Source organism: Myotis lucifugus, unplaced genomic scaffold (assembly GCF_000147115.1).
Source record: "Myotis lucifugus unplaced genomic scaffold, Myoluc2.0 scaffold_36, whole genome shotgun sequence".
NCBI lineage: Eukaryota > Metazoa > Chordata > Mammalia > Chiroptera > Vespertilionidae > Myotis > Myotis lucifugus.
Window position 1 is genome coordinate 1735782 of NW_005871084.1, and position 25349 is coordinate 1761130.

Sequence of the window (25349 nt, forward strand, 5' to 3'; positions counted from 1 at the left end):
TGTTTTAATTGTTATATGGTTGTTTTGCTCATTAAACTACTTTAATGTACAAATTATAATTTTCTTTGTATTTTAAGAGGGAAGAGAAAATGGGAACTAATCAGAGTAAATAGGTGGCATTTATATTAGCCTCAGAGCTAATTCTTTTTTTTTTTTTTTTTTTTTCTCAGAGCTAATTCTTTTTTAAAAATATATATATTTTTTTATTTCAGAGGGTAAGGCAGAGGGAGAGAGAGATGGAGACATCAATGATGAGAGAAAATCATCAATCAGTTGCCTTCTGCATGGCCTCTTGGGGATCAAGCCTGCAAACCAGGCAAGTGCCCTGACAGGCAATCAAACCATGACCTCCTGGTTTATAAGTGGACACTCAACCACTGAGCCACATTGGCCAGGCTCTCAGAGCTAATTCTTGAGGTAGTTCAGTTTTTTTTAATTGGAATTTTATTGTTCTGGATTACATGGGTTTCAGTCTTAATATCAACACAAAGTAACTGGTAGCTCAGTTTCTTTAACTAAACATGGGAATAATGATAGCACTTACCTCACAGAATTATTGTGAGGATTAAGTAAATTAGTGTATGGAAAGCATTTAGAAAGTGCCTGACATTCAAGTGTTAGTCAAATGTTAGTAGTTATTATTTTTACTAGAAATGTTCATAGGAGGATAAGGAAAAGAAATAGCTCTTTTTAAAGCATTGTTATCTAATAGGAGATTTATATGTATATATGCTACGTTTTAAAATCTTTTTAAGAACCTTAGGAGGTAGGTATTGCTGTCAATATTTTATATATGAGTTAACTGATACAAAAATTTAATGATTTCCTTAAGGTTGCCTGTCTTGTAAGGGATTTGAATCCAGATGCATCCCCGCCCCCTCCCCCCCAAGCCCAGAATACTTTTCCCACTGTTTGTGGCAAGGCACGTTGTTCCTAGAGGATTTATGTAAAAATATACTAAAACACCAAGTTTTTTGGTAAAACCATGTGTTTTACGTTGTTTCTTATTTTAACCGCATCAACAATATGAAGCTCAGATCCAATGGAAATTTTCACTGTTCTTATGTTTTTCCTTGTAAATAATTTATGTTGTGTAACAGCTTTATCATTTTTAACAGAGATCTGACACTTGCATTATAGGCCCTGTTTGGTGATGTAATCCCATCCTTGTTCTCCAAAAATAACTTTAATTTGCAATCATTTTTTGTTAATTCACTGCACTGATGGGCTTTAGGTTCCTCTTCTATAAAACAAGCAAGTTGGACAAGGTTATTTCTAAAGCCACTTCATCTAAAATTGCAGGGTTCTGTGAAATTATTAATGTGATTATTCTTTCTTGAACTATATGGTAGATTGCTTGTGTTTATTGCTGCCACTTGAACTTGGTTATCTTACTTTCTTTGCTCTGTACCAATTGTTCTGTTTTTATAGGTTCCACAGCTATGCCATATGTTTGACACTGAGCATCTTGAATGTATTTTCTGCCATCCCTCCTTATGGGATTCTTATATCAGCTTATCAGGCTACAGTTCTTTCTACATCACATATTCTCTACACATATCCAGCTTCATGGACTTGCGTAATATTGAACTTAGTTCAGTAACTAAATATAATATCTGTGGTAGTTTGAGATTTGTACCTTATAGGAATATAGTATGAAGTCATTATAACAATTTTTTGGTCTAGATGGTGATGAAGCTTTGGTATAAGACTCTGAAAACCATCTAATGTAGGTATTAGTTACCTTGATTCAGTTTTCAATTTTAGTTCAATTTTAAATGTCCTTGATTTCTTGTTTCCCGGACTGTCTGAGTGTAGTTGAGTCAGTGACAAGTGTTAGCATTGTATTGCAAATGGCAACTCCCAGCCCTCCTTTTTTCCCATAGGACATTCCTAGTTCTGGTTTTTAAATAATCTTGGTCTGAGGTTTTCTGACAGCTCTGCAGAATGGTCCTTCCAATTTATATGTCTTTTTCCAATTTATATGTCAGTTTGGATTCAATATTATTTTATAATAGTTTCAGATGTAAGCCATAGTGGTTAGACATTTATATAATTTCCAAGGTGATCCTCCTGGTAAGTCTAGAGAACTCACCTGGCACCGTATATAGTTATTACAATATTGACTAATTCCCTATGCTGTACTGTATGTCAATGGGGGGAAAAGAGGGACATAGGTAATACTTTTAACAATAAAGACTTAAAAAAACAAAAACAAAAAAACTAAGGTAGATCATATCACTCAGGGGTAGCTAGATAATTAATCAGCAAGACAAATAACAAAAAATCAGTAGCTTTTGCATAAACTAGTGAACAAAATAGGGACATAAATGTGTACATTTTTATTCAATATTATAGTAAATAGTATCTATTCAAGGGTCTTAAATAACAGTGACCAAAGTACTAAAAGTGGTTCTCCCAGTTACAAATAAGAAAAGGGACTACCTTAGAAGGAATCTTGAGGTAGGTGGTTTTGAGTATGCATACAGATAGAAAAAGAAACGTAGATTTGTGTGGCTGACGACCAAAAGAGGTAAAAGATCTCCTAGGGGTTCAGAAGTAACAGAAGATCAGCTACTTGTCTAGGATGAAGTAAAATGGATAATAAGGGAACTAGGGACTGGGAGAGACCCTCTTTCCAAGGAGGTGGAGCTAGTGAGGAAACCCCCAGCCTGTGGGGCGTGAGCAAGCCTGTCCAAGGACAAGGCCTGTTGCCTGTGAGCAGCGGGGAGAGATGGGGCTGGAGGTGCTCTGATGCAGCACCTGTTACTGGGGGCAAGTGATGGTCCACCTGAGTCAGAGCAGCCTGCCATTTCCCAGGATTGGCAGGCCAGAGCTGCTTGCGGGAAAGAGTCTTTCCTCTTGCAGGATCACTCTGCTGACCTCTGTTGACAAAGCTTAACATTCTGCCAGCTGGCACAGAGGTGCTTACAGAGTCCAGCACTACTCTTACAAAGCCAGGGGGAGGTGGTAGATTTGGAGCTGAGAGACTATAAATTGGTAACTGTCCTAGAAGAAATAATTGATCATTAAAATTCTAAAATCCAGTCTAATAAGTCAGAACTTGCAAATCACTAAAATTTTATTCTCTGCTTGGTCCTTTATAATGAACCAATTATTTTCACCATAAATATTTTTTGAATCGAGTTATTATTGTATTTTTTTGAATCGAGTTATTATTTTATGTTTTGAAAGACTGACCAAGAAATTGTTCTCTATGTATCTTTCTGAGAAGTACCTTTATCATAGCTGAATAGATCCCTAGGCAATGTAGTCATGTTCCTACTGAAAGGGGTAGGCTTACAACAGAACTGCACCAGGCTCACAAAGCTGCACTCTGCCCGTGTGTGGTCAGCACAACTAACTCTGTTCTGCATTTACAGATAAATAAATGATGGTTGGCAACTATTGTTCCAAATTTGCATTTCAATGGCCTAGTAATGTCCCATCACTTACCTACTACTTCTCAGGGATGTTAGTGATAAGGAATAATTAATGATTTGTTAACAAGATCAGACCTTTGATTATAATGTACAATAGATGTACAAATTCTATATTTAACTTTTATTTGCCTTTTAATTGCTATGGATTTCTGGGTCTGCTACTCGCTACTTTATCAGACTGAAGAGATGGTTCCTATAATCTCTTATCCGCAGTCCCAGTGGACATTCCCATGTACTTTCTCCAGAATAGAGAAGGCAGTCCACTTCCATTAGATGTTGTAGAATGTTGCAGTGGCATCCATTTCAGCTGCAGTTGTCAGTCACCGGGCAGCATCTGGCGTTAGGAAAGGATGAGAATGACAGGCAGAGGACTTACTAGTGTTTTCCTGTTGAATGGTTTATAGGGGATCACTATTGGTAGGTGGAGGATTCCTTGGATTTTTAAGCACTAGAGAAGTTTAGGCCAAGAAAAGGTAATGTATTAAGCCTGAGCTCATTTAAAATTCTACTTTGTCTGACCCACCATTGCATTACAGAGCAGTCTGCTCAGAATGTCTCCAGAGCTGGTCCTCTGCCCTCCCAGAGCTTCCTATGGCATTGGCTTGAGTGGAGCAGGTCATTCTGCTTCTGGGAAGAAGAGAGTTCTGGGCAGTAGCACAAGCCCTAAAATATTGATGTGGCCACTCCGAAAGTATCGTAATATTATATAGTTATAGGCAGTATGTCATTCAAGCTGTTTTCATTGCCCAGAAATCTTTATGCTGAACCTATAGGTTGTCAATCAAGTTAATTTTGGTAACTGCACAGTAGATTGTGCCTTTGTGGATGTGTATATATATATAATTATATAATGTGCTTATTCAATGGATGTAAAATATTAAAAAGTTAGTCTTTATATTTAGTGCCTCCCTTATATCACATATATGTAGTCACCTGAGTGCACAAAGGTAGAAGCCCCATGTGACTCTTGTCCCTAAGTGCATATGCTGCAGGTGTGGTGTAGTATGGACTACGATGTATCAAGTGTTAGCTTATACCCCATGACAACGCCATTCTTTAAAGTCAAAGTGGTCAAATATAGGCAGCCCTCAGAGATATTGTGGGTTCAGCGCCAGACCACCGCAATAGAGCAAGGCATAATATTTTTGTTGGTGGAGGGGCTTGCCTTCAATTTGTAAAAACCCAACATCTGTGAAGCACAATAAAGCTAAGCGCAATGAAATGAGGTATGCCTTATTGGCTATTTCACATGGTTCAACTTAATATTAAAGCGTAGTCTGTGCTGTGATTTGGAAGAGCACCAAGTCATTAAAGCAAATTATATAAGCCAGAACCCAAATTAACCACAATTGGACGAGAGACAGAAATGAGGTTAAGGAAAGTAAAGCTAATGGGTGACTTATGACTCGATCCTATACTGAGGCGGCAAATGTGAGGTGAGCCCCTCATCACTGCACTGGCAGAAAAGATTTTGGTCAACAGATTTTTCACTCTCTGAATCATGTGTTTTATATCTAGGATTATATAAATCCTTGAAGGTAACTTCTTTGACATTTGCTTATCTGGTTGCCTTCCTGACATACCTAACACAGCAGATTTTTCTTTCTAAACTCTTTGCTGCCTTTCTAACTTTTGAGCATCAAGGTGATTGCCCCTTGGTGGTATTGTATATTTGCGAGTAGGATGGCACTTTTGTTTTGCATTTAATGAATAGCCTTGACTGCAAAGATGCTATTAGAAAGCACCTCATCTACCTTTGAGATTGTGCATTTTTTATTGGTCTAATTTTATATCCTGCTATTTCCTAAAGATGAGGGCTATCAAGGTATTTGAATTCTATGAATGAGATTATAATTAGTTTGATATTATTTTTAATTATCTTCATTCTTATGGTAAGATGTATTTGTTCTTTTGAGAACTGAGCTATGGATAGTGAGTTTCCAATAATAAAACAGCAACCTGTTGACATTTGTTTTCCATTTTTAATACAAGTTGGATTCTGAGTTGTTCTGTCAACCTCAAGAAAAGGGCTACAGATAAGTTGGTAGACCCCGGTGCCGTCTCACTAGTGATAAGCAGTCAGTTTTTCCCATGTTATCCAGACATGAATTTATTTAAATATTTTGATTGGGACCTAGACTGATTTCACCTTGCCAATTCACAGTATATTTCAATTACAATGGACTATCCTTAGTAATAATTCATGGCTTTCCATTTAAAGTACAGTAATGTAATGTTTATAAAGTTAATGGGTTGATAAATTTGTAGGACTATTACATCTCAAATATGAAAATGTGAGTATTAAATTTTAATACAGTGTATGTTTTAAAATCTCAGCTGTTGATGAAGCTATTAATTAGAAGTGTTTTTGCTCTTAAATTTAATCACCTCCAATCTTAGTGACAACATTAGCCTAACTCTGGGGGCAATGATGTGTTTTGTGACCTTTTGACTCCAAGATACTCAGATGATTGAACAAGGAACATTATCATATTTAAACTGCATGACTGTGTGGGAAGTAGAGATTGGCAGTTGCTCCTGCCTTCTACATGTGGGAACCAAGAAAAGTAATGTAGTTCACTCCTGACAGGAATAATCCAGTGAGCAGAGTCCTTGCTCTCAATTATGATTAGTAAGTCACTATGTGAAAATTCATGTTTGAATGTATTACTGAGGAAATGTCACTTTCAGATACTCTTTTATTTAGCTTTTTCCCTCAAAATGCCAGAATCTTTGTGGTATGGTCATCTTCAGATGAACTGCAAAACTTAAATATTTTCCAAAAAAAATTTTTTTTTTATGGAACAGTGAGAGGATTAGAAGGGATGAAGCAGGTTGAAGTAAATATTAGAGCAGATATTCTAATGCAAGAAATTGGCATGAAGTTATGACAGGTAGAACAAGAAAGCATATAGATAGTCTCACAGATATTAAAGGATACATACAACTTAGAGTATATAGGAAACAGAAGTTTGATAAAATAAGAAAAGACTAAAAATTTAAATTAAACTTGAAATCTAAGAAATATGTTATCCAAAACCATTTAAAAAACTCCTACATGGTATTGATTCTCTTTTTGTTACAAATCGTTTTTTAAAGATATTGTTAAGAATTTCAATTTAGTTTTTGACTAGTTTTATTCTAACGGGTTTAGAGATACAAGTGATTTTGCTCTAAAAACTTACAGTTTAAGACAGGCAATCTGTTTTATATTTGATACCTACTTAAAATTTTATTTATATATTATATGAAATCATATGAGTGCTAAAAGTAAACTAATTTGTTGTGGAAATGGTTCTCCACATGACTCACGATTCAGAAGCAAGTTAAATTATTTATATTTAAAGACAGGTAAAAAGGCAATAAAAATAAGCACAGTGGATCGAAACAGAAACACATCAACTTATTTTGATTCAAGTGTTTGATCTGATACTGAGGGGGAAAATCATACAAACCTCAGCATCGCTTTTGAATGATGCCAGAAATAAACTTGTTATTGTGAAAACTCATAAATAAAGAGAAATAAACATTTACTCTGTGTATTTTATACAAATCATCTCATTGTAACAAAATGGATGATGAGAGAAAATTCTTCTTGATAACAGTATTCTAGCCAATAAATGAAGAAGAGATGAGAGGACATCACCATTTTGCCATCCTAATCAATTAATGGCTCTTGAAGATGACCAAAAAAGGGACAGCTGAGCATTATATACTTCTTGATGGAAATACGTCTAAGAAATATTTTTTAAAAATTCAAACCTGAATCTGTTCAGCCAATTTATAGAAATAGCGTAACAGAGGTCAGAACACTCTTTAAATACCATGGAAAGGCTATAACAGCAGAATTGGATTTTAGGAATCTCAGTGGGACAAAAGAAATAATATCTTCCCAGAAGGGGGAGGGGCAAATTGTAGATTAAGAGACTTAATAAAGAGACATATTTGGATTGGGGTTGGAAAAGACAAATGTAAAAAAGTGAAGAAAAGAAAGAAAAAGAGGGAGAGGTAGCAAGGGGAACAGAAAGAGAATCATTAAAATGTGAACAGCAATTGGCTATTTGATGAGATTAGGAATTATTGATAATTTTGTTTACTGTGGTAATAGTATTGTGGTTATTTTATTTAAGTCCCAATCTTTTAGACACCTATACTGAAGTAGTCACAGATGAGATTTGCTACAAAATAATTCAAGGTGTTGGGGAGAGTGAGTCTGGGGCTAGATGACACAAGATTGGCCAGGAGGTCATGCTCTTGAAGCTGGTTATACTTTTCTGTCTACTTTTTTGAAGTTTTATGTAATAAAAAAAAGATGTCTAACAATGGAACTGGCTGTCCCACAGGATAGTGAACTCCATGCCATCGGACTCAGTGTTCTGAATTTATAGGTCTGCAGTGAGTCCACAAATTTGTGGACTAAGAATTAGAGATCTCTGGGCCAGATCATCTCAAGTCCATTCTAATTCTGAGCTTTCTAAGTCTATATTTCTTTGCGTGGCATGAACAAGACGCACTCCAGAAATTCAGGGACTCATGGTTGAGAGACCAACAAAACTTGGTAAATAAAGTGAAATTTAACCAAGACCTTGCTTGAATGATAACTTAAAATATGGACAGTGGAGTATGAATCAAATCCCTTCGTTCATTCCGCAAATATTTTTAATGCTTCATCAGTGCCAGACAGTGTGCCATGCACTGGGGTATGTGGTCATAGTCACAGTTATAATGATGATAATTTTGAACCCATTTACTATGGAAGCTTTGTGTTACCATGGAGGGAATGCTGGTTTTTGAGATTGGAGCTTTGGCTTTTAGACCTCTGATTTAGAGCAGTGGTTCTCAATCTTCCTAATGCCGCAACCCTTTAATACAGTTCCTCATGTTGTGGTGACCCCCAGCCATAAAATTATTTTCGTTGCTACTTCATAACTGTAATTTTGCTACTGTTATGAATTGTAATGTAAATATCTGATATGCAGGATGTATTTTCATTGTTCACGACCCACAGGTTGAGAAACACTGATTTAGAGGAAGGTGCATAACCTGACTTGGCCTGTTTTCTGATCTATCATAATGAGAAGGTTGGATCATTCCAGCTGTTGTCTTTTTTTATAAAATACTAGAGGCCCAGTGCACAAAATTTGTGCATGAGTAGGGTCCCTAGGCCTGGCCGGCAATCAGGGCTGATCAAGGCCTTCCTTCCCCTGGCTGCTGGCTGGGGCCTTCCTTTGTCCCATGCCACCCCCTGGTGGTCACTGCATATCATAGTGAGCGGTCAAACTCCCAGTCGGTCGAACTCCCAAGGGGACAATTTGCATATTAGCCTTTTATTATATAGGATGATGCATGAAGATATTTTGCTCTACAGCTTTTCCTATAAATATGGATGGTATGGTATGTGGAACTAAATTTTTTTTTTTTTTTTACCCTATCAATAGCCGTGAAATTGGCCCATCAGGGGGAGTGGGTGAAGGTATTTTCTCTTTTTTCTGCCTCTGTAATATAGTTGTATAAACAAATATTTATGCTAGCATAATTAGATTCTCTCCATAAACCAAAACGGGTCTGATCTTAAGCTCATTGACTGTCTTGGAACAGAATTGATCTTGCTTTCACATTTGATTCACCCGCTGCAGCTTTTGAGAGGAAGAAAAATCGCATTGTGAGCTAAGTGTAACTAGGCCAGAGATAACAGGAGGAGGTTGGGAAACCAGTGTTATATTTGTTTGCTTTTCTTTGTCTTCATTTTATGTGTTAATGTATGTAGATCATTCTAATAACAGTTTCAGCTATCCTTGAAGAGTGATGCCTGTTAGACTTTTCATTCTTCACACAGGTTAAAATGATTCAGTGATTATTTGATTGTCATGAAACCAGTTTATAGTTTCTGGGGTTACCAGGAGAAAAGCGACTTGATATATTTAAATTGCAACATTAAATATAAAATTTCTTTGCAAATCTCATCTTAAGTCTAGAATATGACATAACCTATTACTTTTAAATAAATACTATACATAATATAATGGACAGAACAGAGGATTTTAAGTCAGGCAAACCTTATTCTGGCATTACTAGCAGTATAATCTAGAATAAGTTATTTAAGTTTCTGAGAAGCAATTTTCCTCATCTTCCAATTTGAAACTAATATTATATTCCCACAGAACTGGTTTCAGAATTAAATAAGATACCGCATATAAAGGCCCCAGTGCACACACTACCTGCCACCTCTCAGCCAGTCAACAAATATAATTTTCCTTTCTTTCCTCTTTCGATCCCTTCCCTTCATTTATTCATTTTACTTTTTCATACTATTTGGTAAAATGCTTTATATTATATATATACTAGAGGCCCGGTGCACAAAAATTTGTGCACTGGGGGGGGGGGGTCCCTAAGCCTGACCTGTGCCCTCTCGCAGTCTGGGACCCCTTGGGGATGTCCACCTACTGGCTTACGCTTGCTCCCTGGGGGTGGATCGGGCTTAAGCTGGCAGTCAGACATCCCTCTGGCAGCCCAGGAGCCCTTGGGGGATGTCCACTTGCCAGCGTGGAGCAGGCTTAAGCTGTAGTTGGACATCCTTAGCATTGCTGAGGAGGTGGGAGAGGCTCCCACCACCACCGCTGTGCTGGAAGCCGTCAGCCTGGCTTGTGGCTGAGCAGAGCTCCCCCTGTGGGAGCACACTGACCACCAGGGGGCATCTCCTGCATTGAGCGTCTCCCCCTGGTGGTCAGTGTGTGTCATAGTGACCAGTCATTCCCAGTTGTTCTGCTGTTAGGGTTAATTTGCACATTACCCATTTATTATATAGGATAGAGGCCTGGTGCACAGGTTGGGGCCGGCTGGTTTGCCCTGAAGGGTGTCCAGGATCAGGGTGGGGGTCCCTCTGGGGTGCCTGGCCAGCCTGGGTGAGGGGCTGAGGGCCATTTTCAAGCTGGCCACATCCCTTCATGGTGGGAGTCCCCACTGGGGTGCCTGGCCAGCCTGGGTGAGGGGCTGATGGCTGTTTGCAGGCTGGTCACACCCCCTTCAGGGTGGGGGTCCCCACTGGGGTGCCTGGCAAACCTGGGTGAGGGGCTTAGGGCCATTAATAGGCTGGCCATGCCCGTGGGCTAGAAGCAGGTATCTGGGATTTATTTAACTTCTATAATTGAAACTTTGTAGCCTTGGTCCGAGCCCCTCCTTGAGCGGAGGTCACACCTGCTGGAAGCAGGTATCTGGGATTTATTTATCTTCTATAATTGAAACTTTGTAGCCTTGAGCGGAGCCCAGGTCCGGCCAGGGCAGGCGGGAAGCTTGGCTTCCTCCATTACCGGGGCAACCAAGCCTCCTGCTTGCTCCAGCTCCGTGGCCGCTGCCATCTTTGTGATGGAGTGAGGGAGTGACGGAATGATGGTTAATTTGTATATTACTCTTTTATTAGATAGGATATATATTTAAAAAGACTAGAGTCCTAGTAGTTTTCCACTTTTACAAAAGTCCATTTGTGAAGTCTTAGTATAATATACAAATTAATACCTGTGATTGAAGAAAATAAGGAACAATTTCTGTGTAATTATATACTGCAGATGGAGGGGGATGAATATGTCAAGAGCCTATCCTGTGTTGAGCAAAGTGGGTGTTAGGTCATTTAATCCTCCTATCAACTTGAGAAATAAGTCTCTCTTCCATCTTATTGTATGTCATTAGATGAGGAAATGAATGCCTAAGATCAAATTGTAGGTTTGGGCCCAGCCGGTGTGGCTCACTGGTTGAGTGTCCACTTATGAACCAGGAAGTCATGGTTTGATTCCTGATTAGGGAACATGCTCAGGTCGTGGGCTCCATCCCCAGTAGGGGGCATGCAGGAAGCAGCCAATCGATGATTCTTGTCATTGATATTTCTCTCTCTCTCTCTCCCTTCTTCTCTCTGAAATAAATTTAAAAAATTTATATAGATAGATAGATAGATAGATAGATATATACACACATCTATATATATAGATATATATATACATCTATATATATAGATATATATACATCTATATATATAGATGTGTGTATATATAGATATATACATATCTATATCTATCTATCTATATCTATATCTATATCTATCTATCTATCTATCCATATATATATATATATTTTTTTTTTTTTTAAATTGTGGGCTTGAGGTTAGAATGCAGATCTTACCTCAGAGCTCTCTACTATCCATGATTTTCAGTCACTGGAGATAGGAGGGTAGTTTTCACTGACTAGAAGGGACAGGGCCAAGGTGTGGAGTGGGGAACATATGTGAATCCCGCAGAGGAGTTTCTCAAATTATACTCATGGTATTCTGCTCCTGACCTGCCATAATAAGACAGGGTTTGGTAATATGTCATTTTCTTCGAGTATGTTGGAATAGAAAAAAAAATTTGAATACATTGTTCTATAATATACTGCTTAGATATGAAGTTATTATATAAATAATTATATCAAATTAAATCCATACCATGGATGTGAAGTCTTAAAAATATTTTGATAGTATTATTTATTTTTCTTTATTGCTCCTAGACAGTTTAAAAGTATTTGGACATTGTTATATGTCCTGTCCATAAGAAGTAAATAATACTATAACATGTATATTTTTCAGGTTATACTTAGCTGTCAATGACAGTAGGATAACAGAAAGAAATTATTTCTTATTTTGGTTTGCAGCATTACTTCTTTTATTGAAAATGAAGACTGGTCTATAGTGCTTTTTTCAATCTAAATTTGATTTTATAAAAGAATTAATGAAAATTAAACCAATATAACTGGTTTGCAAATTTAGTAAAAATAGACTATATTGAGGGAAAATTAAAAACAAAAACAACAACATATATATATTAGAGCCATACACTAGCCAATAAGGTGTGAGGCAGCTAATTGCTTCCTGTCCCTTTTGAAATTACTCAGCCTGGAAAAAGATAGCACGTATTGATTTACTGTATAGTAAATGTTCCACATCTCTCCTCCTCTAACACCCAGACACACACACCGCACATACACAGCAGTGGTGGCTAGGAACTGTGTATCTAACTATTTCTTTCATCAAACTTGCATAAGAACAAAAGTGGGATGGAACCTTTTCTTCCTCTGTAAAAGAAAATAACATAAAATTATTAAAATGTGAAAAATGAATGTCAGCCTAGTGTTATCTTGAATTCATGATGTGTTTGTTTTTAAGCTCTAAAGTAAAACAAGTTTTTCAAAGAAAAAGTAAACATTTCCTGATAGTGTAGTATCAATTAATCTATATGCATAGATTAATGTCAATTAACATTTATATGCATATGTAATATTAGAAGCAATGTCAAAACTTAGCTTATATTTGATAGTTTTGGAGGAAGTTATTATAAACATTATGCAAATTCAAATTGTGCTCTTCAGTGTGGTTTTTTCCTCTGTTTCAGGAATGATTCACTAATCTAGAGGGTAGGTGTTTTATTCATACATGTTTTATTGTTGTTGTTAATCTTCAGCCCAGGATATTTTTCCATTGATTTTTAGAGAAAGTGGAAGGGAGGGGGAGAGAAACATCAATATGAGAGAGTCATTGATTGGTTGCCTCCTGCAGGATTGGTTGCCTCCTGCACGTAGCCCTGTGCCCTGACCAGGGCTGGGGTGAAGCCTGCAACCGAGGTGCATGCTCTTGACTGGAATTGAACCCAGAGTCCTTCAGTCTGCAGGCTGATGCTCTATCCACTGAACCAAACAGCGAGGGCCATGCATGTTGTATTTTAATTCATAGATTCTGTCTTGCTATTTGTGATTTTTCTATAAGCATCTGATGCTTTTTTTCAACATAGACTTTGCAATGCTAGTTTTGGTTGTCCTAGAGCAGTGATGGTGAACCTATGACACGCGTGTCAGAGGTGACACGCGAACTCATTTTTTTGGTTGATTTTTCTTTGTTAAATGGCATTTAAATATATAAAATAAATATCAAAAATATAAATCTTTGTTTTACTATGGTTGCAAATATCAAAAAATTTCTATATGTGACACGGCACCAGAGTTAAGTTAGGGTTTTTCAAAATGCTGACACGCCGAGCTCAAAAGGTTCGCCATCACTGTCCTAGAGTCAAATCAGTAAACTTAGCGAGTTTTAAAAAAAACAGCACTAAAACCGATCTAGAGCAAGCTGCTCTAAAGGATAATTTGTAGGTATTTGTGTCAACATATAAATTTCAGAAGTGTAATACCATGTATATTTCTTTTTTGTCTTAAATGAATAGGAATTATTATCCGTGATTTTAATTGTGATATTGGTTGCTTCTATAACTCAGATAGTCAGGAATGCACTGTATTGTGGCCGTTTATCTTGAAGGGATCAGAGCATCCTTATTTGTAGAAGAGAGAGACTTTAATAGCTGGAGTGACGTTTCCTTTGTCACATTGTATGTTACTTACCATATTGCTATGTATGCATTTGTTAAAAAATACATATACCCCCTAAATAATTCTTTGGAAATATGTTTGCCCTCTCTCTTTGTTTGACATTAACATTTATTCCCAAAAGATCTCTCTTTCAGCTTTTCAGGGAGTTTTGCTGATAGCTCTCTTGTAAACCCACCACCACCCTTTGGTCCCAGAATTCTCAGGGCAGGCTTAGCTGCTCCAGCAAGGCTGCTGTTTCCTGGCGAGTCCCCATTAACATAGCCACCACTCCTGGGTTAGATAATGGACTCAAAGGTTAAGAGCAGAGGATCTCAACAGCTCCAATCAGCGGGGCTTTTGCAGGGCTAATTACCTCTTTACTGCGCTGACTCTAATGTGACATGTTTATTGCCTTAACTAACAACTCATTAGCTTAGTTGATGTTTTTGTCAATATTAATTCGTTCATTTAAGCCAAGTCAAAGCTTAAACAAAGATGTCCAGACTGAGAAACGGGCAGCAGAGTGACTCTTGTTTGTTCATCTTTTTTTTTCCCCCCTCCTTACTCAACTTCAATAAAATAAATGTGTAGAAAGGCAACATTTAAAGGGCTTGTATTGGGAATGTTGGTATTTGTCCATCCGCCTACATGTAACACAATTCTGAGTTTATTTTTCCTGTGGTTACTCCAGTCTCCATATCACAACTTACTATTTAGTGTCTGCGAGGGGCATGTACTTCTAGTTTGGACTGCACATCTGTAAAGGCTTCACATTCATCAGGTCCTTGTTCCAGTGGGATATTTTAGTGTGGTCATTAGAAAAGAGACCAAGTAATTTTTCATGTAATTTTAATCTCCACTAGACTACCTAGAAGATTACCTTGCGATTTATCTTGTAATGATTATTAACGTAGTCTCTGTGGATTATTTAAAAACAAGGGGCAATAATGAAGATATCATGAAACATTTGTGTTTTTTGCCGTAACAGTAATGATATTTCTTAGAGAATGTCATTGTTTTGATTTCACGCATTTTTAAATAATAATGAAATTCTAAAAGCGCTAGAGTAGTGCAAATGCATGAAATAACTGATTGTGAGCCTTCTGATTGCGTGGTGAGTCGGTTACTTTGGAGAGCTCCATTTGCATCCTCAGAACCCTGGAATCTGTTTGGCAGGTCCTCTCGCAGCGTGCTGCCTGGTCTACAGAAAGGGTGCAGATGCATTCCTGGTCAGACAGAGTGAAGCTGCAGGCTTAGGGGAGTCTCTGCTTTGAAGGCCAGGGACTCCCTCTGATTGGTTGGTTCCTGGAGGTGATCAGCCCAGAGAAGGCTGATGGAGGCCATGCACAGGACATGGAATACTACTGTATTCATGTTCAGTGAGCAATACCTAATGTGTCAGATACTCATTTATCTCATTTCTCACCCTATAGCTATAGGTAACATGGATGCTAACTTGTCAGTAGTCATAAGAAATCAAAGTATCATTGTGTCCATTCTATAACCAATATTCTGACTACCTTTACCTTCCCTCCTTTCCTTGGCGACCATTCTTCCCTGAATCTGTTCCACAGGCTCTCCTGGCTTTCATTCCACTGAAACCTTTCAGTTAGGTGACAGTGCCTTAGGCATGACCAGACCCAGTAAGCTAGTCTCAGCCCTGGTCTCTGTCTCCTGCCAGCGCATGATTCCAGCTGTGTGGGAACTTGATACTTCCCTTCCCTTGCTTTCTGTGACATTGTCCTCTCCTGGTTCTCTCGCCTCATTAGCCACTTGTTCTCCCTGTTGGCGTTCCTCTTCTTTCCAGCCAGGAGGTTCTGCTGCACCTGCACTCATTCCCGAGGCATCGCTCAGTCCCATGGCATCACAACCATCTGCACTCAGGCGACTGCACACGCCCCTTTCATTTCGCTCAGGTCTCTGTTCAAATGTCACCTTCCACAGAGTCCTTCCCTCTTTACCACTTGTGACACTTACTCTGCTTTATTTTTCTTCACAGGACTTAGAACTACCTGTCGTATATGTGTGTTCATTTGGTTTTTATGTCCCAACTAGAATATAAGCTTCATGAGAGCAGACTTTGTCATCCTGCACTTAAAGCAGTGCCTATTATGGAGTTGATACTAGTAACTATCGAATGAATTAAAGGGTCACTCAGCCAATAGGTGCTAGAGCTGGAATTTAAACCCTTGTTCTCTTATCTCCTTCCCTCCCCCTTCCTGCTTATGCCGTTCAATAACCCCACACCTTTTGGGAACAGGAAATAGAAGTGTTTGGACCACTCACTAAAGATTTGGTAGATTTTATGGTGTTTTTTTCTTTTTTACTTCTTTGATATCATGAACTTCTTTTTATTTTACTTCTTTATTGTTGCCCCCCCCAGATTGTCTAACAATCAGCCCTTGTTATCAACCACAGTCTATTTTAGTCTGCCACCCGAAATACATTAATTACTCAAAGCAAGATGATTAAGTGTCACCCTATATCAAAACCTGGTTAATTTATAACTCAAAATAGAGCAGAAAAAATACTTTGAATCAGGGAGCTTTTGAATTCTATATGCTTCTGATTGTAGGACAAGAAACAGCTAATTACTTTGAATTAGGACTGTTTTGATTAACCTAATATTAGATTAATGAGTTTTAAAATATCTTTATCAAATGAATTTTCTAATTTAACAAAGTTATATTATGCTTTTTATTAAAAGAAATAACTTGCTTTTTATGCCATGCAGGATGTTAAAAGTTTAAAATTGGTTTTTAATAACTGCATTAGTGCAAAGCATCTAGTTGTAGAAATGTTTGTTAATTATTCTATATCCATGAACAATGCACTCTACATTGGAATTATTTTTAATCAAATCAGGTACCTGTATAAAGCAAAGGAATGGAATTCTAGACAGCACTCTGCCAGGCTTGCTCTTTGATGGACATTAGCAAATGGAAAAAGGCTTCATTCTCTTAGTTACACTTTGAAATAAGTGGCCAATCATTATTAATTCATTTGCACTCATTGTAATGGCATAAATCATCATAAATTCGTTTGGTCTAAAGTGCATATGATATATTCTCCCACAGGAATTTCCTTGTAATTGAGCTATTAATTAATGTATTTTTTAATATGACCTTTTCCCTTCTCTACTATTCAGAGCCAAGGATGGTTAGTGGCCATTTCTTCATTCATAATTTTATTTTAAGTTTGAGAAACAAGTTTGTCTTAACTACACCTGTAGACTGGCCTAGGCTGCACCAAAGCCCAAGAAAATGCCCTCCACAGCCCAGGTCCCTGTCCCCGTTGAATGCACTGTTTGTTCTGTAGTTTCCTCCTTCAGCCGCTTCAGTGACCAATGCTGCTTCCTTCCTCACAGCTGGTTAGAGAAATTGCCTGTGAGGTAACCAAGGGTTTCTGTGAGGTCTTCATGCGTCTAGCAAAGCATCATGGGAGGGAAAATTCACCCCCCTTCCACCCCCCAAAAAAGAAAAGGAAATGAAAATTACAAATGGAGAGCTCGAGAAAAATGTTACAATGCCATTGATTTTTTAAATAACTTTTTAAAGTGAACTTTTCTTAATTAGTGCTATTTCTACACAGTTGGGTAAAAAAAATACCCGATTCATGTTCATATCATGATCATATCATGTTAGTAGTATCTGTGATTCTATGGAAAATAAAAAGTTTGAATTCGTTTAAAAGGTGTTCTGTTTAGTGGACACAATTGCAGTTGACTCTGAGTGTGTGTTTTCAGTGAGTAAAAGAAGTCTAAACGTGTTATTTTTTTAATCAAATGAATGACGCTGAAAATAATATCTGATACTCAGACTAGAAATATATAACTATAGTTCTTTATAGTTGACAGTGTTTTCATATCATAGGCATTTAATAAATGTAGCTGTGTTAATAAAGTAGCTTGTGATAAGTAAGGATAAATAAATACTCCAGAAAACAAATTATGACCTAAGTAATAGCAGTTGTGTATGTATGTATGTGTGTGTTTGGGGAGGGGGGGAGGAAGGGATGTTAGTGTAAAGGCTTGTATATTAATCTTTTAAAAGAGTTGGTCATTATAACCAGCCAGATACTATAAAAACTTTAAAAAAATAATGTTTTTTATTGGTCAGTTTATGATTGGACAACATTTCATCTTAACAGAGCAAAGCAACAAGTGAGTCACAGTGTAATACTCTCAGCTTTTTGACCACTATTTATATAGGCTTTATTTTGTTGTCTCTGTCTCAACCCTCTCCTCATCTTTTGCATTTTGCTGTCACAGCAAAGAGTAAATATTTTCTTGCAGCTTTGCTCTTTTGTAGCACTTTTTTAAAAACAGTAAGACTGAAGTCGGAACACACACACACAAGGCTGGAGGTAAAATAGCACTAAAATATGAGCTATTGTTATCACTCTTGACTGCATGACAACAGAATTAGTCTCTCAGCTGCCAGAGGGTCGCAGTTAATTGTGATTTATCCAAGGCTGGATGTTTGTGCTTTCTGCTTTTTAAAAGGTTTGGTTGTGATTTGTTTTCCAGTGTTCGGAGGCTGTCTGCATTTTGGTAGTTCATTTGGACACTTGACTAGATTACGGGGGAGGTGGTGATGGAGTGCCTGCTGCTCGCTGAGTTCCTACTACAAAGCTGCTGCAGTATTTGTGCCACTCAGCTACCTTACAGATAAGAAAGACCAGTTTGGGAACTTGACCTTGAATATGGTCCCAGGTTGACTTGAATAATGCTGAACTTCACCCTGCAACAAGCTGAGTTAGGAGCCTCTTGGCAGTCTCAGTTAAGAGCCAGTGACCAGTAGGAGGACTTATTAGTTGTAATAATTATAGGGGGAGAAGGTACCTTTATAGTTTCTTGGGACAGTAAGTGTATTATCAATAGCACTGTTTCCAAGGTTTTCAATATCATGGGCCAGTAAAATTTCCAAATATAAAATGTGAGGGTATTTAGCAATGTTTTAAATATTTTTATTCTGCTGAGTACAAACATTAAAAAATACTACTCTCTTCATCATTTTATTTAAAAAAATCTTTTATTCACCACAATGTAGTAAGAACATAACAGTAGAAAAAGCACTCCTTTAAGTTGAAAAAGTTTAGCTTTATGAAAAGGATTTATTAACACATTGTTTATATTTTACCATAGAGCCACGGGCAAAGTATATGGCAGACTCTTGGAAATTTCTGATCTGTGTATAATTTTGTTGACTGTGCTGGGTACAGTATAAAGTAATTTTTAGTATTTGCCAAAGCAATAGTATGTACTGATACTTACTGAAAAATAAGCCACTGTGCTAAGCCTATGTCAAACATTAAAGTTTTTGCTTTGTTTTTTAATTTTCATATGTCGCAGCGAACTTACTCAGCACACAGGAAAAGGTAATAAAATAAAATGAAAAGTGAATAAAATTCGCTTTAGACAGTAGAACAAAGTTCAAGAGATGCTTTATTGTTTTTTTGTTAAATGTATGGATAATAATTGCTATATTAATAAGAATTTCATTCTAAGGTAAGCGGGAAAATGTGGCAGAAATTTCTAACTACCTATGCAGTACCATTCTCAGTTTTGGCCCAGCCGGTGTGGCTCACTGATTGAGCATCCACCTATGAACCAGGAGGTCACGGTTCAATTTGCTGTCAGGGCACATGCCTTGGTTGTAGGCTAGATCCCTAGTTGGGGGGCATGTAGGAGGCAGCCAAACAATGATTTTCTCTCATCATTGATGTTTCTGTCTCTCGTTCCCTCTCCCTTCCTCTCTGAAATCAATAATAATATATTTGAAAAAAGAGAAAGAAAATGAGCAATGATTCTTAAAAACAAAAACAAAAAACCCCCACTCAGTTTTGTTAAAGATAGCTGTGTGCCCAGCTCACAAACTACATTTCCCATCCTTCCTTGAAACGAGGGTAATTATTGTGTGATATAATTCTGGCCAGTGAAATGTAATCAGACTTTAAAAGGGGGCTTGACTTACCTGGCACATGTTTTTTGCCCTTCATCCTTTTACTTCTTCCTGCCCGTAAGGAAGATGCAGTGCTGGGTGGACAGTAAACAATTTTGTGACCATGATTCAACTAAGTTACAACCAAGATAATCAGAGGAACTTAGTATGGCTATATTTAGCTGTTGAACAAGGTACAGCAACCTTCTCATTGTATGAGAAAAGATAAAACCTATAATTTATTTAATCTGTTTTGTAGAGACACTGATAACAGCAGCTTCATGTATTTTGTAATTCAGAGGGAGGAAGAGATTAATCATAAAGTATATAAGTTTTGAATCCATAGCTGGGTAGAGTGTCATGAATAAAATATTGCCTCTTACCTACTATGGTTCTCAGTTATTTCATCCAAAGCATAGGAATAGATCGGGTTTTTCCAAAGCCCTTTTAACTAGAAAATTCTGTGATTCTAATTAATCCATTTGGCTGGGGATGAGTAGATCACAATTAAAAGGCAATAGGGCTTGCCCTCTTCTAGTCACAAGACAGCCTAAACATTGATTTCTAAAATGAAAATCTGATCATACTCCTTTTTGGATTAAAACTTTCCAGTGGTTCCCCATTGTCACCAGAATAAACAGACTCTTCGCATGGCACTGATGGCCTTTGTGATCAGGCTCTACGAACCTGTCCTGCCTCATGTCTCACCGCTACATTCCATCCACCTTGCGCTCCTTCTCCCTTGCCATTGCCGCAACCCCTTCCCTCCCCCAACAACATTTTCAGCCATGTTGAACTTTGCATAATCCCTTGATCCTGCTATATTCTTGCTCATCACCTGGTCTTTAGGCGTGCTCTTCTCTCTGCCTGGAGTGGTTTCTTTCCCTACTCCTCCTCTCTGAGTGGCTAATTTCTACCTATGCATTAGGTTTTGGTATAGAGGTCACCTTTCCCGGAAGCCTTTTCAAATCCCTGAGATGGGGTTCAGTGCCTCGGTTAAGTTCTGTCATAATAAGATGTGCTTATAAATATAACACTGTTCATAATTTATTCAAATTACCTGGTTGCTCACCTATCTCCTGAGCGAGAATGTATTTCCTTGAGGGGAAGAGCTGAGTGTTATTCCTGTTTGATTCCCCAGTACTTAGTACAACATAGCAATGCTCTAAGAAGAGGTATTACATGAATCTTTGGATGGATAGATTGGGACAAAATTGTGGAAAGCCTTGAAGGAATGTCAGGCCGGTTTGTTGAACTTTTTAATACTGCTACTGGAGAGTTTTTATGAAGGAGTTAGTTCTGATGGCGATTGTTGCCCACGTGCTTACTCAGTGAGACACTATGGAATTCTGAAGGGGGGCATTTATGTAAAATAAGTCAATTTGTATTTCTGTGCAAATGTAGAGTCTATCCTATACATGTTAAAATACAACCTTTATTGGGTACCAAACACTTAAAGAAAATTCTGACAGGTAAAGTTCAAATTCACAAAATTCTAGTCATGAGACTTTTTCTATCAATAGGAAAGGTACTGTCATCTTAATTTTAGGTTTTTCATCACCATGGTCCATTTTGCAGAACACCTACATTATTTGGAATTGTAAGTTAAATCAACCCTAAATTTGAGAATATAAGTTGAGGAAAGCATACATTTATCTATCCCTTTTTATTATCATACCATTTTTTAAAGGTTGGTTCCTTGGTGTCAGCAAGAATATGTGATTAGGAAGTTTGAAGTTTTAGGCTTCCTAGATTGTTTTTTCAGAACATAAGTGTCATTAATGCTGGTAGCATTAAAGTCGTAAGGATCCTATTCATCAACAAGGCTGTAAACCAAAGATTTAACTTGTAAATCCTCTTCATCTTTTATTATTTACATGTCTTGTTCGGAATAAGTTGTCAGAGACAGATGTGGAATTTTATTTTATTTTTTAAAATATTTTTATTGATTTCAGAGAGGAAGAAAGAGGGAGAGAGATAGAAACATCAATGATGAGAGAGAATAATTGATTGGCTGCCTCCTGCATGCCCTCCCCCCGCCACCCCCACTGGGGATAGAGCCCGAAACCCGGGCATGTGCCCTTGACTAGAATCGAACCTGGGACCCTTCAATCCTCAGGCCGACGCTCTATCCACTGAGCTAAACCAGGTAGGGCCAGATGTGCAATTTTAACATTTATATGTCTTTATAATTCCAAAACAGATCATTGGAGAAAAACATACATGGACTAGAAGATTTAAAATGTGTGTTAAACAGGCCATTTTTCTCTCTGCTTCTCTCGATGCCCCACCCTGGCCCTGCTAGAGCTGAGGGGATCTGTGCCCTGTGTTACCAGAGACTTGGAGGAGAACTAAAGAGGGAGAGATGCTGGAGGAGATGTTTGTTTGCGAGAAGTGATTTAGGGGGAGGGGTGACGGGCCACAGGGAACCTGCATTTCCTGCTGGGCTGGGCATCCTCGCTCTGAGGGGGGGGAGGGTCACACTTTGCTGTGGCCATACAGGGCCAGGGGTCTTTCAGAGAACCCTTACTGTTTTCCCTTCTCTGTCATTTCATCGGAGGGCAAGTGATCACATCCCCTAGGCTGCGCTTCCAACTTTGTCAGGAAAATGATGGAAAATAGCAAGAAATCGGCCACTTATTGTTTATTATTGCTCACCAGAAAAGAAATTGTCAGAGTGGTGAGGAAGCTGCCTCTAGAGTTCCCACCGCAGAAAAACCAGCCGGGTCCCTCTATTGCCAGAGTGCTCTCCCCTGTCACGAATACAGAACGGGGAGAGGGCAGTTAAGGAAAATGATGATTGAAATGCTATAAAACATGGTACTCAGGGAACTTCACTTCCCCTTTGCAATATCACTTACCCAGGATACACCTCCAGGGAGCCCTAGCCCTTAGATTGGAAGCCATCGCCGCGGTGTTTCGGGGCGTCCACAGGGAACAGCGGGGGAGGTTTGTCTGCAGCCCCTAGTAGTAAAGAAGACACAGAAAGTGGTAGACTTGTGGACATTTTGAAGTATTATTCTGACAAGCTGGGGCAGGGAGCTGCATTAGGAATGTGCATGCCGTAAAGGCAGACCTATCTTCCCGTTTAGGTCCATAATGTGTGCGAATCTCTGTGCTTGGTGTTTGGGGAGACACAAAGTTATATGAAACACAGTCCTACCCTCAAGGCACCTGCTGAGGAAAAGGGAAGTGCGCAGAAATGCTTGCATTTAAAAACATCCTGTGGTACAGGGCACACAAGTGCTGTCAGACAATGGAGAACAATAGATCACCCTTTTAAAGGAGTGTATATTCTTGTCATCCACAAAACTTGAAGCTTTCCATACATTTACATGGCTAAGTGTGAGAGTAAAATTTACAAATGCATGCATGAATGAAGTATGAGTCGGGCGATGGTTTCTCAAGGAGGCTTTCCCTATATAGGTTCCTTTTTTGTTTACTGCAGGCAGTGTTAGACCAAGGGCCATGGCCTCCTGAGATATTTTCTGCAGAATTTGGTAGATAAGTATATGTATGTAGTTGCCTGAGAAAAGGACCAATGGCTTTCAACAGATTCTTGAAGGGTCTGTACAGAGAAGAAGCTCAGATCCGCTAACTTACAGACTGCAGCCACGGACGCTTGTCCTGGCTCTGCAATGCCCTTTCTCTCTCTTCGCTTCCTTTTCAACCATTCTCACTCAGCAGTCGGCCATAACATAAGTGTTTGTCGTTGTTGAATGCACTGAAGTTTATATGCCACGTTCCTCCTTTTGAAGACAAACCAGCTCAACATGTTTTTCATACTAAGCCCTGACTGCCGCTATGGCAACATTCATTTCACACTCAGATGCTTAATGAGAGTTAACTATTATTATCCCCATTTTACAGGCAGGGAAACTGAGGCTCACTGAGTCCCTTCCTAAGCCTGCCCCTAATAAGTTATGAAACTGTGGTTAATCCTCTGTCTTAAATCTGAAGCCTGTGCTCCCCTACCCAGTCTACTATTGGATGATTTATAAACTGTTTTTGTCTCTTCCTCTCAAAGAACAAACACACCAAAAAAAAAAAACAACTCTTCTAAATTGCAGTTTGTTCTTCACAGTCTCTCGTGCTTTTCTTTTTTAAATGTCAGAATGCCTTTTGAAGATGGGCTTCTGCAGCTTAAGTGCCACTGGGCACATGTGTACAAACTGTCAGCATTGTCTTCACCAGAAAGTAGGACATGTTAATTAAAATCTAGATCATTTCAACAGATTTAGACATCATATGAGCTGTATTTGGTTTTTTTTATTATTATTATTCATTTCAGAGAGGAATGGAGAGGGAGAGAGAGCTAGAAACATCAGTGATGAGAGAGAATCATTGATCAGCTGCCTCCTTCACACCTTCTACTGGGGATTGAGCCCGAAACCCGGGCATGTGCCCTGACCGGGAATCGAACCGTGACCTCCTGGTTTATAGGTCAATGCTCATCACTGAGCCACACTGGCTGGGCAAGCTGCATTTAATTTAACCAACTGCGTGAAGAATTTCCTGCACACCTGACACCCTCGTACTCAGTAACACCAGGAAGTGCAGGAGGTACACACTTAGGAGGGAACACTTTTTCACGTTACACGCTCTGCCTTCTCCATCCCTCACCTGTGGGTGAACATTGTGTGTAATGAGAGGTGTCACGGTGGGAAGTGTTTGACATGTGAATTCTGTTAGATGCAGAAGAAAGGTGAAGAGACCCCATATTCTATCATTTGAAGCCATCTGCATCTTGCAAAATGCTTAGTAGGGAGAAACATTGGAAATTTAGGATCACTGATTGGTTTTGAAGTTGTGTATACTTATTTATATGTACTTTTTATGGAATTAAAACACTTCAGAATATGGTATGAGATATTGTCACCTACATAATGCTCAGTCACATACTGTAAACTCAAGATCTCTCATAATCTATCTCTCTGTTCAAAACCCTTTTTCAGTTAAAGAAAAGAAAGAAATCCAAAGTGGTTTACATTTTGAAAATATGCTTGAAAGAAAACATCACAAAAGTAATATTACTTTATTGCTCTGCCTTTTATTTTGTAATTTTAGGCAAGGCACTGACGTTTCTTCTGCTCCAGCCGCCGAGCCCCAAGCTTCCTCCGCACAGTACCATCCGGAGAACAGCCATCGATCTGATTGGACGCGGGTTCACCGTGTGGGAGCCTTACATGGATGTGTCTGCCGTCCTCATGGGGCTGCTGGAACTCTGTGCTGACGCCGAGAAGCAGCTGGCCAAGTACGTGCTCCGTTCCAGTTAATGCAATTGGTTTTTGTTGTGTTTTGTTGCCAGCGATTACCCTTTATAAATTGTGTGTTTTTAATAGAAAAATAAACAGATGTCTCAATATGTGAAATTTTGGATGTGGACAATGAACGGGAAGTTTGTTCCTGTAATTTTAACACCATTGGGATTTAGCAGTGAGCCCATGAATGATCAGTCAGTAACAATTTTAAAATTGTTTATTGTGATTGTTAGCTAATAATAGTATAAACATCATTTATAAGGAAAACTGTATTTCCCAAATTGCTTTACTAATAGAATGTGTGACCAGATAGTTTGGGGCAT

General features: G+C 38.4%; 1 protein-coding gene across 8 annotated transcripts in view; it reads left to right on the top strand.

Moving 5' to 3' along the window:
* The window catches only part of WDR7 (WD repeat domain 7), a 285950-nt gene that overhangs the window by 178152 nt on the left and 82449 nt on the right, over nt 1–25349 (top strand). For all 8 annotated transcript variants that reach the window (XM_023752617.1, XM_014454396.2, XM_023752616.1 and 5 more), the window contains one exon: nt 24833–25019. In XM_023752617.1, coding sequence (XP_023608385.1) covers nt 24833–25019 — 187 coding nt within the window. The remainder of the gene's footprint in view (nt 1–24832; nt 25020–25349) is intronic.